At 44.7% G+C, this 12,929-nt stretch overlaps 1 protein-coding gene across 1 annotated transcript in view; it reads left to right on the forward strand.

The window, feature by feature from the left end:
* b3gat3 (beta-1,3-glucuronyltransferase 3 (glucuronosyltransferase I)) overlaps positions 1–12,929 on the forward strand; it is a 28,043-nt gene that overhangs the window by 9,082 nt on the left and 6,032 nt on the right. Inside the window, exons 2-4 of the mRNA XM_048525099.2 lie at positions 2,418–2,601; positions 9,981–10,311; positions 12,093–12,383. Of these exons, the coding sequence (XP_048381056.1) occupies positions 2,418–2,601; positions 9,981–10,311; positions 12,093–12,383 (806 nt within the window). The remainder of the gene's footprint in view (positions 1–2,417; positions 2,602–9,980; positions 10,312–12,092; positions 12,384–12,929) is intronic.

Here is a 12,929-nt window from a genome sequence, read left to right on the forward strand (position 1 = left end):
CACAATAGGTTGTATGATAATAAAATGAGGCTGGATGAACACAGCAGGCCAAGCAGCATCTCAGGAGCACAAAAGCTGACGTTTCGGGCCTAGACCCTTTCTCTGATGAAGGGTCTAGGCCCGAAATGTCAGCTTTTGTGCTCCTGAGATGCTGCTTGGCCTGCTGTGTTCATCCAGCCTCACATTTTATTATCTTGGAATTCTCCAGCATTTGCAGTTCCCATTATCTCTCTCTCTCTCTCTCTCTCTCTCTCTCTCTCTCTCTCTCTCACTCTCTCTCTCTCCACAATAGGTTGTATGTTTTTTTTTCAGTCTGGTAAACTTTCTTTAAAGTCTGTGGCACCAGGCAGCATTGCTCCTTCTGCTCAGTCCCTTCTAGTGACTGCTGCTTAACAAGGTGTTTGGATGTGGCAGATAGAATGCAAATCAGAGATGTATAAGGGTAGACAGTAGGAGGCTGGAAACACACCGCAAGCAAGGCAGCATCTGGAGGCAAGCAACAGTTAATGTTTTGGTTATAATCCTTCTTCAGGACTCAGTGGTGTGTAAAGTCATGCATTTAGGAAGGTGTTGCAAGGTAAAGCAGTAACGGCACGGTGGCTCAGTGGTTAGCACTGCAGCCTCACAGTGCCAGGGACCTGGGTTCGATTCCAGCCTCAGGTAACTGTCTGTACGGAGTTTGCACATTCTCCCCGTGTCTGCGTGGGTTTTCTCCGAGTGCTCTGGTTTCCTCCCACAGTCCAAAGATGTGCAGGCTAGGTGGATTGGCCGGCCATGCTAAATTGCCCATAGAATTCAGGGATGTGTGGGTTATAGGGGGATGAGTCTGGGTGGGACGCTTCAAGGGGTGGTGTGGACTTGCTGGGCCGAAGGGCCTGTTTCCACATTGTAGGGAAACTAATCTATCTGGTTAGTGGGAGAGTATTGAGATGTGGAGGAAATGAGGGGCCTTGCGGCAAATGTGCAGATTCCCAAAGGCAGTAGGGCAGGTCGGACCGATGCCAAAGAAAGCACGTGGAATCCTGCTCTTTATTGGGTGATCAATCAAAAATGAGACCAAGGAGTTTATGCTGGATTTTTGGAAATCATTAGTTATTCCATCATCTGAGTCATCACATTACATTCCAGACAGGTTGGAATCCTGCTTGAGAGGGCAGGGCAGAGGAGTTTTACAAGGATGTTGCTGGAACTAGAAAAATGCAGCTATGGGAAAGACTGAAGGGGCTGGGCTGTTCTCCTTGGAACAGAGGAATCTGAGGGGACAGTCAATGGAGATGTGCAAAATTGAGAGAGGCTTGGATGGAAACAATCTGTTTCCCTTAGCAGAGCGGTCATTGACCAGATGACAGATTTAAAGTAATTAATAGAATGTTTAGAAGGCAGATGATGTTAGGGGCCTGGAGTTTCTAGCAGAGAATAGCAATCGTCATCCCTTTGAAAGGTAGCTGTTTATGGGCCATATGCTGCAAATTGGGATTAGTTTGGGTGCCTTGTATTTTGGGCTGGTGCAGGCACACTATGGCTTCTTTCTGTGTGGTAAACTTTCTTAAAGTCTGTGGCACCACAGGATTGAGGACAGAATACAGTTGGTGCTGGTCTCTTGGGTGAAACACATGGCTGTGGAACTGAATCCCAGAAACCATCTGTCCCTTTACAGAAAGGAGAGTAAATGATTCTTTGTAGTTGGGAAGTCTGTGCAGTCAAGATCATGACACAGGGAAGGCATTTAAACACTAGAGGCAGGTATGGTCAAACCATAGGCTTTATAGGTGCAAGAAAAACTGTATGGCCCTTCGAGTTGCTCAGTGAAATTTTTGGAATTGGAGGGCTGTACATGATAAAAATAAGGACAAAACCCCGCAGGTGCTGAAAATCTGAAGTTAAGAGCAGAAGGTGCTGGAGACACTTAGCAGGTCAGGTGGTGTTTGTGGAGAGAGAAAAACCATTAAGATTTCCAGTCTAGTTTTTTTTTGGGGACTCCGTGGTTACTTAGAATTTACAGTTCTGAAGATGAGTCACAGTGGACCTGAAGTGTTGTTCGCTGTTTTTCTCTGATGACACGGGTGAACCTGAAGCTATTACAGTCACAGAGACAAAACACAGGCTCGAAACTGAGAAACTCTTTGCAAAGACTGAGGTGACCACTGTAATTTCCAGGATTTAGAATTTATATGGGCAGCTATTACGTGCAGAAGATACGAGCTGGCCAAGTGTTGAAGTTTGGACGCAAATTAGTGGCTAGGAATAAGAAGTGAATTTAGTTGGAACTTCTGTTTGTCTAAGCAGTCAAGTGATTGCTAATACTAACCTTGAGGAGTAAATGCTTGGAGAAGAGGATGTGTCAAGACTAGGACCCTATCGTCGGCCTTCAGTTTGGAGTCCCCTTGTTGGTTTACCTCTTTCTTGTTCCTCCGAAGGTCAACCGTGTGACTGCACACCACAAATGAAGTCAGCAAACGATCTCGTTAGGCAGAAGGACCAGAAAATGCTGCATCTCCAGGCTGAAGTGAAGAAATTGCAGAGGCAACTGAAAGCAGAGGAGGTGGCAGCAGATGGACAGCCTCTGCCAACCATTTATGCCATCACGCCAACACACACCAGGTATGGTGCAGCCCTGAGCTTAGATAATGGAGCAGGTCAGGGGCTCACTCATGAAGTGGACCATTCTAAATAGTCACAGTTTTCCTGGGTTTTGAATTATAGCACAGCAAACTTTGTTTGAACCGGCACTCTCTGTAAACTTGGAAATATTATATCCTTTAAATACCACAAAGTTTACTGTATTATTCTGTCCGATCATTGTAGTTTTGTAAATTTATTTATTTCAGTGTAAATCTAATTACAGTAAATATACTGTAAATACCCACACAAAGTATCAACACCCAGGTCAATTTCAAATCAATTTCTCCTCTAATACCACAATGTCCAAGTAGTCAGTTGAGGGTGAGAATGAGAAGGCTGTCTGCTGGTATGTTTTATTTAAAGCTAAGTTGCATTGTTATATCAGTGATTTATGCTTTAAATAAAATGAAAGTCATGTGTGTGCTCCCTGCATTATGTCTCTTGTTACTTAATGTGTCTTTTTACACCAATTATGTAGAAGTCTCGATTTTCCGAAATATTTGATTAACCGATACACATCAGTTCTGCAGGTTCTGGATATTAAAATGTTTGCTGTACAAACAGCCCCCTTGTTGAAACTAGTCACTCTGATCCATTTCCTGCTCTTTTCCCATACTCTCATTAATTTTTTCCCCTTCAAGATTTTATCTAACACCTCTCCAAGTGTCTTCAATCATCATTTGGAATGTATTCAAGATTGTTCTAAACTGTTAATGATTAAACATCCAATTTCTCTTGCAATTTCTGCCAGTTTTTCTCTCGGTTTTACTGATGGTTCAGCGCAGTATCACCGCCTCAATTATGTCTCTGATTTAGAACATTGCTATTAATGTCTCTCCCTCAACTCCTCTTCACAAGCACACTCTTTTGATGTGTTCCTGGAATCTGTTGAAGATTTGAGCACCATGTCCTCCTTTGTTTTCAAAACTAATAGCTTTTAATAATAATACTACTGAACTGTACATTTTGTTATGTAGCTGCTTGGTCCCTTACATTTTACCTTTGCAGGAGTCAGCATCAGGAGCAGGAGTAGGCCATCTGGTCTGAACCGCACAGGTTAAAAAAAAAACATAGTTGGTGTTGTGTACTGGCCTCCAAACAGCAGTCAGGAGCTGGGGCACAAGATGCTCCAGGAGATAGAAATTGTGTGTAAAGAAAGGCAAAGTCAGAGTGATCATGGGGGATTTCAATCTGCAGGTAGACTGGGGAAATCATGTTGATTACAAGAAAAGGAGTTTAAGGAATGTCTACGAGATGGCTTTTTGGAACAGCTCATGGCGGAGCCCACAAGGGAACAGGAAATACTGGATTAAGTATTGTGCAATGAGGCAGACTTGATAAGGGAGCTTAAGGTAAAAGAACCCTTAGGAGGCAGTGATCATAAGATGATAGAATTTATTCTGTGATTTGAGATGAAGAAGATAGACTCAGAGGTAATGGTATTACAGCTGAATAAAGGTGGCTATGGAGGTGCGAGAGAGGAGCTGGGCTGAATTGACTAGAAGAGGAACCTAGCCAGAAAGACAGTGGAACAGCTATGGCAGGTGTTTCTGGGATTAATTCAGGAGGCGCAGCAAAAGTTCATCCCTAGGAAAAAGGAGCAAGGCACGGGGAAGATGAGGCAACCATGGATAACTAAGGAAGTCAGGGATAGCATAAAAGCAAACGGGAAAACGTATAATGTGGTGAAGGGCAGTGGGAAACCAGAGGGCTGGGAAGCTTACAAAGACCAACAGAGGGCAACAAGATAAAAAGAGGGAGAAGATTAAATATGAGGGTAAGCTAGCCAGTAATATAAATGAAGACTGTAAGAGTTTCTTTAGGTATGTAAAGGACAAAAGTGGACATTGGACCACTGGAAAATGACAGTGGAGAGATGGTAGTGGAGAACAAGGAAACGGCTGAGGAACTGAACAATTACTTTGCGTCAGTCTTCACGGTGGAAGACACGAGTAATATCCCAAATATTCAAGAGAGTCGGGCAGAGCTGAGTACAATGGCCATAACCATGGAAAGGGTGCTAGTAAAACTGATTGGCATGAAGATGGACAAATCACCTGGACCAGATGGACAACACCCCAGAGTTAGTGGTGATCTTTCAGGTATTGCTAGAGTTAGGGGGGGTCCCCTGTTTAAAAAGGGAGTAAGGCAAAAGATGGAAAATTACAGGCCGATTAGCCTAACTTCAGTCGTGGGTAAGATTTTGGAGTTCATTGTAAAGGCTGAGATTGAATATTTGGAAGTGTACAGTAGAATGGTACAAAGTCAGCATGGTTTCGTCAAGGGGAGGTCGTGCCTGACAAATCTGCTAGAATTCTTTGAGGAAGTAACGAGCAGGGTAGACCAAGGAGAGCCAATGGATGTTATCTACCTGAACTTCATAGAAGAGAATCATAGAACCTCTACAGTGTGAAAGCAGGCCCTTCGGCCCAACAGGTCTACACTAACCCTTGGAGCATCCCACCCAGACCCATCCCCCTATAACCCACCTGATCTACAGACCCCTGAACACTATGGGCAATTTAGCATGGCCAGTCCACCTAACCCCCACATCTTTGGACTGTGGGAGGAAACCCACGCAGACACGTGGAGAATGTTCAAACTCCACACAGACAGTCGCCGGAGGATGGAATTGAACCCAGGTCCCTGGTGCTGTGATGCAGCAGTGCTAACCACTGAGCCACCGTGCTGCTCAAGAAGGCCTTTGATAAAGTACCAAACAGGAAGCTGCTGAGTCAAATAGGGGCCCATGGTGTTAGAGGCAAGATGCTAGCATGGATAGAAGATTGGCTGTCTGGTAGAAAACAGCGAGTGGGGACAGAGGGGTCTTTCTCAGGACGGCAGCCGGTGATGAGTGGAGTTCTGCAAGGGTCAGTGCTGAGACCACCACTTTTCACTTCGTACATTAATGATCTAGATGAAGGAACTGTGGGCATTCTGGCTACATTTGCAGTTGATGCAAAGATAGGTAGAGGGAGAGGAACTGTTGAGGATGCAGGAAGGATGTAGAAGGATTTGGACAGATTAGGACAGTGGGCAAAGAAGTGGCAGATGGAGTACAATGTGGGATAGTGTGAGGTCATGCACTTTGAAGAGGAATAAAAGCATGGACTATTTTCTAAATGGGGAGAAAATTCAGAAGTCTGAAGTGCAAAGAGACTTGGGGGTTCTAGTCCAGGATTCTTTCAAGGTAAACTTGCAGATTGAGTCAGTAGTCAGGAAGGCAAATGCAGTGTTTGCATTTATTTTGAGAGGACTTGAATATAAAAGCAGGAATGTACTCCTGAGGCTTTGAGTCCCTGGCCAGCACACATTTGGAGTATTGCATGCAGTTTTGGACCCCATATCTCAGGAAGGATGCACTGGCCCTGGAGCGGGTTCAGAAGAGGTTCATGCGAATGGTCCCAGGAATAGAAAGCTTAACGTATGAGGAACGTTTGAGAACTCTGGGGCTATACTCATTGGAGTTGAGAAGGATGAGGGGGGATCTGATTGAAACTTTCAGAATACTGAATGGCCTGGACAAAATGGATGCTGGGAAGATGCTTCCATTGGTAGGAGGGTCTAGGACCTGAGGGCAGAACCATAGATTAAAAGGAAGACCTTATAGAATGGAAAATAAAGAGAAACTTTTTCAGCCAGAGAGTGGTGAATCCGTGGAATTCACTACCACAGAAGGCTGGAGACCAGGTCATTGAGTAAATTTAAGCCTGAAATAGATTGGTTTTTGATCATCAACGGTTACGGGGAGAAAGCAGGAGAATGGAGTTGAGGAATTTATCAGCCGTGATTGATTGGTGGAGCAGACTCGGTGGGACGAATGGTCTAATTTCTGCTCCTGTGTCTTCTGGTCAGTAAGATCATGGCCGAACTTTTCATGGACTCAGCCCCACTTGAGGCAGCAAAAAAGAAGTTCCCATTTTTCTAGCACCTGTCATCATTTCAGGAGCTCCTTGCTAATGTAGTGCTTCCTGTCTTTGAATTGTTTTGGCACCTAATCTGTGCATAACAAGCTCCAGCGTAGTTGTCTGCAATAATAACTAGTCAACTGTTTTTGTGATGCCGACTGAGGGATACGTATTGGCCAGACACTGTCAGGAACTGCCTTGTTTTGCATTTGAAATAGTGTGTGGATCTTGAACGTGTTGCTGAGATGGCAGGTGGAATGGGTTAGCAAAATGCAGGGGATGGGGACAATCGAAATGTGGAGCTGGTTTAAGGAACAGGTATTGCGTGTCCTTGATAGGCATGTCCCTGTCAGGCAGGGAGGAAGCGATAAGGTAAGGGAACAGTGGTTTACTAAAGAAATTGTATCTCTTGTTAAGCAGAAGAGGGAGGCTTATGTGACGATGAGACGAGATGGTTCAAATGAGGCGATGGAGAGTTACAGATTAGCTAGGAAGGATTTAAAGAGAGAATTAAGAAGAGAAAGGAGGCGACATGAGCAGACATTGGCAGGTAGAATAAAGGAGAACTCTAAAGATTTCTATATGTGAGGAATAAGAGGACACCTAGTTTAGGAATAGGGCCAATCAAAGACAGAAGTGGGAAGTTGTGTGTGGACCCTGTGGAGATTGGAGAGGTGCTAAATGATTATTTCTCATCTATTTTCACTGAGGAACAGGAGAATATTATAGAGGAGATGACTGAGTTAGGGGCTACTAGAATGGAAAGGAATCAGTGATAATGGGAATTGCAGATGCTGGAGAATCAAAGATAACAGAGTGTGGAGCTGGATGAACACAGCAGGCCAAGCAGCATCTCAGGACCTCTCTGATGTAGAGGGTCTAGGCCCGAAACGTCAGCTTTTGTGCTCCTGAGATGCTGCTTGGCCTGCTGTGTTCATCCAGCTCCACACTTTGTTATCTAGAATTGAAAGGATTAAGGTTAGTAAGGAGGAGGTGTTATCAATTCTAGAAGGTGCGAAGATAGACAAATCCTCTGGGCCAGATGGGATTTTTCCGAGGATTCTCTGGGAAGCTCGGGAGGAAGTGGTGGAGCCTTTGGCCTTGATCTTTGAGTCCTCATTGTCTACAGGTTTAGTACCAGAGGACTGGAGGATCGCAAATGTTGTGCCCTTGTTCAAGAAGGGCAGTAGGGATGACCCAGGTAATTATAGACCTGTGAGCCTTATGTCTGTTGTAGGAAAGATTTTGGAAAGGATTATGAGAGATAGGATTTATAATCATCTAGCAAGCGACAATTTGATTGGAGATGGTCAGCATGGATTCGTCACGAGCAGGTCGTGTCTCACAAACCTCATTGAATTTTTTGAGAAGGTGACCAAGCATGTGGATGAGGGTACGGCAGTTGACGTGGTGTACGTGGACTTCAGTAAAGCCTTTGATAAGGTTCCACTGGTAGGCTATTGGAGAAAATACAGAGGCACGGGATTGAGGGAGATTTAGCAGTTTGGATTAGAAACTGGCTTTCTGTAAGGAGGCAATGAGTGATGGTTGATGGAAAATATTCAGCCTGGAGTCTGGTTACTCGTGGTATGCCTCAAGGATCTGTTTTGGGATCACTGCTGTTTGTCATTTTTATAACTGACTTGGATGCAGGCGTAGGTGGATGGGTTAGTAAGTTTGCAGATGACACTAAAGTCGGTGGAGTGGTGGACAGTGTGGAAGAATGTTGCAGGTTGCAGGGAGAGTTGGATAAACTGCAGAATTGGGCCGAAAGGTGGCAAATGGAGTTTAATCCGGATAAATGTGAGGTGATTCACTTCGGGAGGAATAATAGGAAGGCAGAATACTGGGTCAGTGGAAAGATTCTTGGTAGTGTAGATGTGCAGAGGGATCTTGGTGTCCATGTACATAGATCCCTGAAAGTTGCCACCCAGGTTGATAGTGCTGTTAAGAAGGCTTGCAGTGTTTTAGGTTTATTGGTAGAGGGATTGAGTTCCGGAGCCATGATGTCATGCTGCAACTGTACAAAACGCTAGTGCGGCCTCAGTTGGAATATTGTGTGCAGTTCTGGTTGCCTTGTTACAGGAAGGATGTGGAAGCATTGGAGAAGTTGCGGAGGAGATTTACCAGGATGTTGTGTGGTCTGGAGTGCAGGCCCTATGAAGAAAGGCTGAGGGACTTGCGTGTGTTCTCATTGGAGAGAAGGAGGCTAAGAGGGGATTTAATAGAGACATACAAGATGATCAGAGGATTAGATAGGGTGGACAGTGAGAGTCTTTTTCCGAGGATATTGACTTCTGTTTGTACAAGGGGGCATAGCTACAAATTGAGGGGTGATAGATTTAAGACAGATATCAGAGGCAGGTTCTTTACTCAGAGTGGTAAGGGCGTGGAACGCCCTGCCTGCCAATGTAGTTAACTCAGCCACATTAGGGCACTTCAGCAGTCCTTGGATAAGCAGATGGATAATGATGGGATAGTGTAGGGGCAGGGGCTTAGATTAGTTCACAGGTCAGTGCAACGTGGAGGGCCGAAGGGCCTGTTCTGTGCTGTATTGTTCTATGTTCGAAATGCCAAATCTCTGAAAATCTGTCATTCTCTTGGAACTTCACTGGGGTGATAGTCTTGACTTTGTCTGAAGTCCTGGAATGCAATTTGAACCCAGAATCTTGTATTTCGGGTATTCGGGCTATCACGTCAGCTAGAGCTGACGCCGAAGAATGAGATCTTTTGGCCCATCCTGCCTGTGCTGGCCCTTTGAAAGATCTCTTCAATTAGTCTCCAGTGCTCCAGCCTCACTTTCCCCTTCCACAGTCCTGCAAATGCTTCCTTTTCAAGTATTTATAAGATTGTAAGTCATAGGAGCAGAGTAAGCCATTTGGCCTATAAAATCTGCTCAGCCGTTTGATGGGAAATGAAATTGCAGCTGCCAGCTGTTCAGGATGCCTTGGTCCATCCCATTCTGCTGAGCGCTGTCTGTCAGTGGCTGGAGACAGAGTTCTGTTCTCACATTCAGATAAATCTGTAGCAGCTCCTTAAACTTCTAATCATTGTTTGGCCAAATGTAGATGTACTGGTTGCTATAATACGATAACACTTCTTAATATCTAAAATAGTGCTTTTACTGTATTTACTCTATGGTGCTGTATCCCCTAATTAGCCGATAGGCCTGAGACAGAGCAAAAACAAGAGGATTTGTGGCAGTGGGCCTTCACCTGGTACCACGCTATAAAGATGCTGCAAAACAGAAAATGTCAGCAGTCGTCATCTGGGAAAATACTTCTCTAACAAATATTTAGGGGCATTCTGAGTACAGAATGGGAAGAAACAGACTTTGGTGCAGCACTTGATTTGCTTCCCATTACTGCATCATTGCTGACACTCCTGATGATGCTTGTGTACTTGATTTGTGCTGTCTGTAACCCATCTGTGGCTCCGTCCTCCCGGCAGACTGGTGCAGAAAGCTGAGCTGGTCCGTCTCTCCCAGACCTTCCTACATGTGAAGAAGTTCCACTGGATTGTGGTGGAAGATGCTGCCAATCGTTCCAAGCTGGTGGCTGACCTCCTGGCACAGAGCGGCTTGCCCTACACCCACCTCAGCTTACCGACACCCACCATCTACAAGCTGAAGGACAGTGATCCCAACTGGCTGAAGCCTCGGGGCGTGGAGCAGAGGAACCTGGGCATCCAGTGGCTGCGGGAAAACCGGGAGCTCAGCGAGGAGGCTGTGGTCTACTTTGCAGATGATGACAACACCTACAGCTTGAAGTTGTTTGATGAGGTAGGTCAGAGCTTTCATTCTGAACACAAACTCACCTTTATATTGTGCTGTAACAGTAAAATGTGCTAAGAAGGTTCAGCAAATAATTTTGTAGCTAATATAAAAATATACTATCTAATAAATATTAGATTTGATGGAATGTTAGAGAGGTTTTGGAGTTTGGGGTGCAGGAACCTGCAGACACGGTCGATCAGTGATGGAGTGATTAAAATAGGGAATGAGCAAGGGTTAAAGTAGATTGCAGAGATCAGTTAACATGCTCATGCTGGGTTAGTACTTGGTGCAAGTTAGAAAATGGACAGCAGCATTTTCGAGGTGTTGGTGCTTATGCAGGGCGAAGAGTGGTGTCTGGCCAGAAGAGCATCAGAAGACCTGCTGTCAAGTCTCAAAGTAGTAACAAATCAGACACATCCTCTGACTCCCAAACTGTTTGATGAGACAGGCCAGAGACTTCATTCTGAGCATAAACTGACCTTTATATCGTGCTCCAGAGAGATACTTTAATACCTCAGTAGCAGCTGTCAGAATGCAAGCATTCAGTCCCTTCACCAGCAAACAGTGGCAGTAGTGTACCATCTAAGAAATTGCAGCTGCTTAAGTAGTTCCTTTGAAACTCGTGACCTGCACCATTTTAGAAGGCTATGAAGGGGCATAGTGTAACCTGTAAGTTCCCTCTCAAGTCTGATCCTATCCTGACTTGTAATTATATTGCCATTCTATCAGTCACAGGGTCCCTTTCGAACAACACCTTGGGCGTAAATCATACAGACTGCAGCTGTTTAAGAAGGCAGCTCACCATTACCTCTCCTGGACCATTTGGAGATGGCCTAGTTAGTGATGCCTATGCCCTGTGTTTAATACATTTTGGTTGAAACCATAATAATCCTGGTTCATCGTGATATTGCTCAGTTACTGATTAATAAATGGAGCTTTGTTTTATTTGTTCATGGGACGAAGGCGCCACCGACCAGGCAGCATTTATTGTCCACCCCTAATTGCCCACCGGGCAGTTCAGAGTCAACCACATTTGCTGTGGGTCTGGAGTCACATGTAGGCCAGACCAGGTAAGGGTATCAGTTTCCTTCCCTAAAGGGCATTTGAGCGGCAATTTTCTGACAATTGACAATGGATTTGTGATCGTCATTGGACTCTTAATTCCTGATATTTATTGAATTCAAATTTCACCATCTGCTGTGGCAGGATTCAGACCCAGGTTCCCAGAACATTACCTGGGTCTCTGGATTAACAGCCCAGCGATAATACCACTAGACCATTGCCTTTCCCTTGTTAATATGTGTAGCCCTTACTGCTATGGGATGGCACTTCTCTGTTACACATTATTACTGGTATACTGTTTCAAAGTAAGTAGTGGGGGTATAGTGTAAGCACAGCTCTCTACTAAAAAGAAGGTTCCTTCTGATTGTAAACCCGTGCCTTGGTTGTTTCCAAGTTCTCCCTGTTCGGTAGCTTTACTTAAAGGTATTTTTAAAAAGTACACCAAGTAAATGAGCATTGTATAATTTAATTTATAGAAAACAGAAATTTGTTTGAAGTTTTGTTCAGCACCCTCCCATAATGAGATGTAACCTGGTAGGAAAGCACAGCCCAGCGTTCAGGGATACTTCAGTTGTAATGGCTGGTGATGTTGAAATGGGCACGTGATGACACTGGACGATAGTTGTCACGCTGATTGCTTATAAGAGACTGTCTAACTCTGGACGGATTAAGTGGTGAGATCAGTAATGTAAACTACTCTTTCTGTTGCCTCACTCTTCCTGCAGATGCGCTGGACGAAGCATGTTTCGGTTTGGCCAGTGGGACTTGTTGGGGGCTTACGTTTTGAGAGGCCGCTGGTGGAGAACGGGAAGGTGGTTGGGTTTTACACGGCCTGGAAACCAAACCGGCCTTTCCCCATGGACATGGCAGGGTTTGCTGTGGCCTTACAGCTTCTTCTGGCTAACCGTGAGGCCAGGTTTGATATAAACGCAGAGCGTGGTTACCTTGAAAGCAGTTTGCTGCAATCGCTGGTCTCCATCGAGGAGCTTGAACCCAAGGCAGACAATTGTAACGCAGTAAGTGGAAGGGCAGTCACTTGGAAATAGGATGGCTTAATGAAGTTAAATGTGTCTACATAAAATTAAAATTCCACTTATGTAGATCTTGCCATATTCCTAACTCTTCAACTTAATTTGATGGATGATTTGGCACAGGATAAGCCATTCAAACCATTGGCCTTACGCTGGCTGCTTGACAGAATTCGCTCCCATGCTGTTTACCTGTCCTTAATTTTCACATTCAGATATTTATCCAGTTCCTCTGAATGCTGCTGTTTCTAAAATTTACTTGTGGGGTGTGGGTGTCACTGGCTGATACTGAAGTAGGTGCTGATGAGCTGCTGCCTTCACCCACAGTAGTTAGTACTATTGAATTTAATTTTGCCACCTATTTCTGATTGTAACTCACTGTATTAAAGAAAAACATTTTCTCAGGTCATCCGTAATGGTTCCTTAATCTGTGTCCTTCTGATACTACTTTATTGTATTCAGACCATTCATGAGTTTGAGAACCTGTGTTAAACTTCCCTTAACCACTTCATGGAGGGCCATCCCAACTCTTCA

This window comes from Stegostoma tigrinum, chromosome 42, assembly GCF_030684315.1.
Source record: "Stegostoma tigrinum isolate sSteTig4 chromosome 42, sSteTig4.hap1, whole genome shotgun sequence".
NCBI classification, from domain to species: Eukaryota; Metazoa; Chordata; class Chondrichthyes; order Orectolobiformes; family Stegostomatidae; genus Stegostoma; species Stegostoma tigrinum.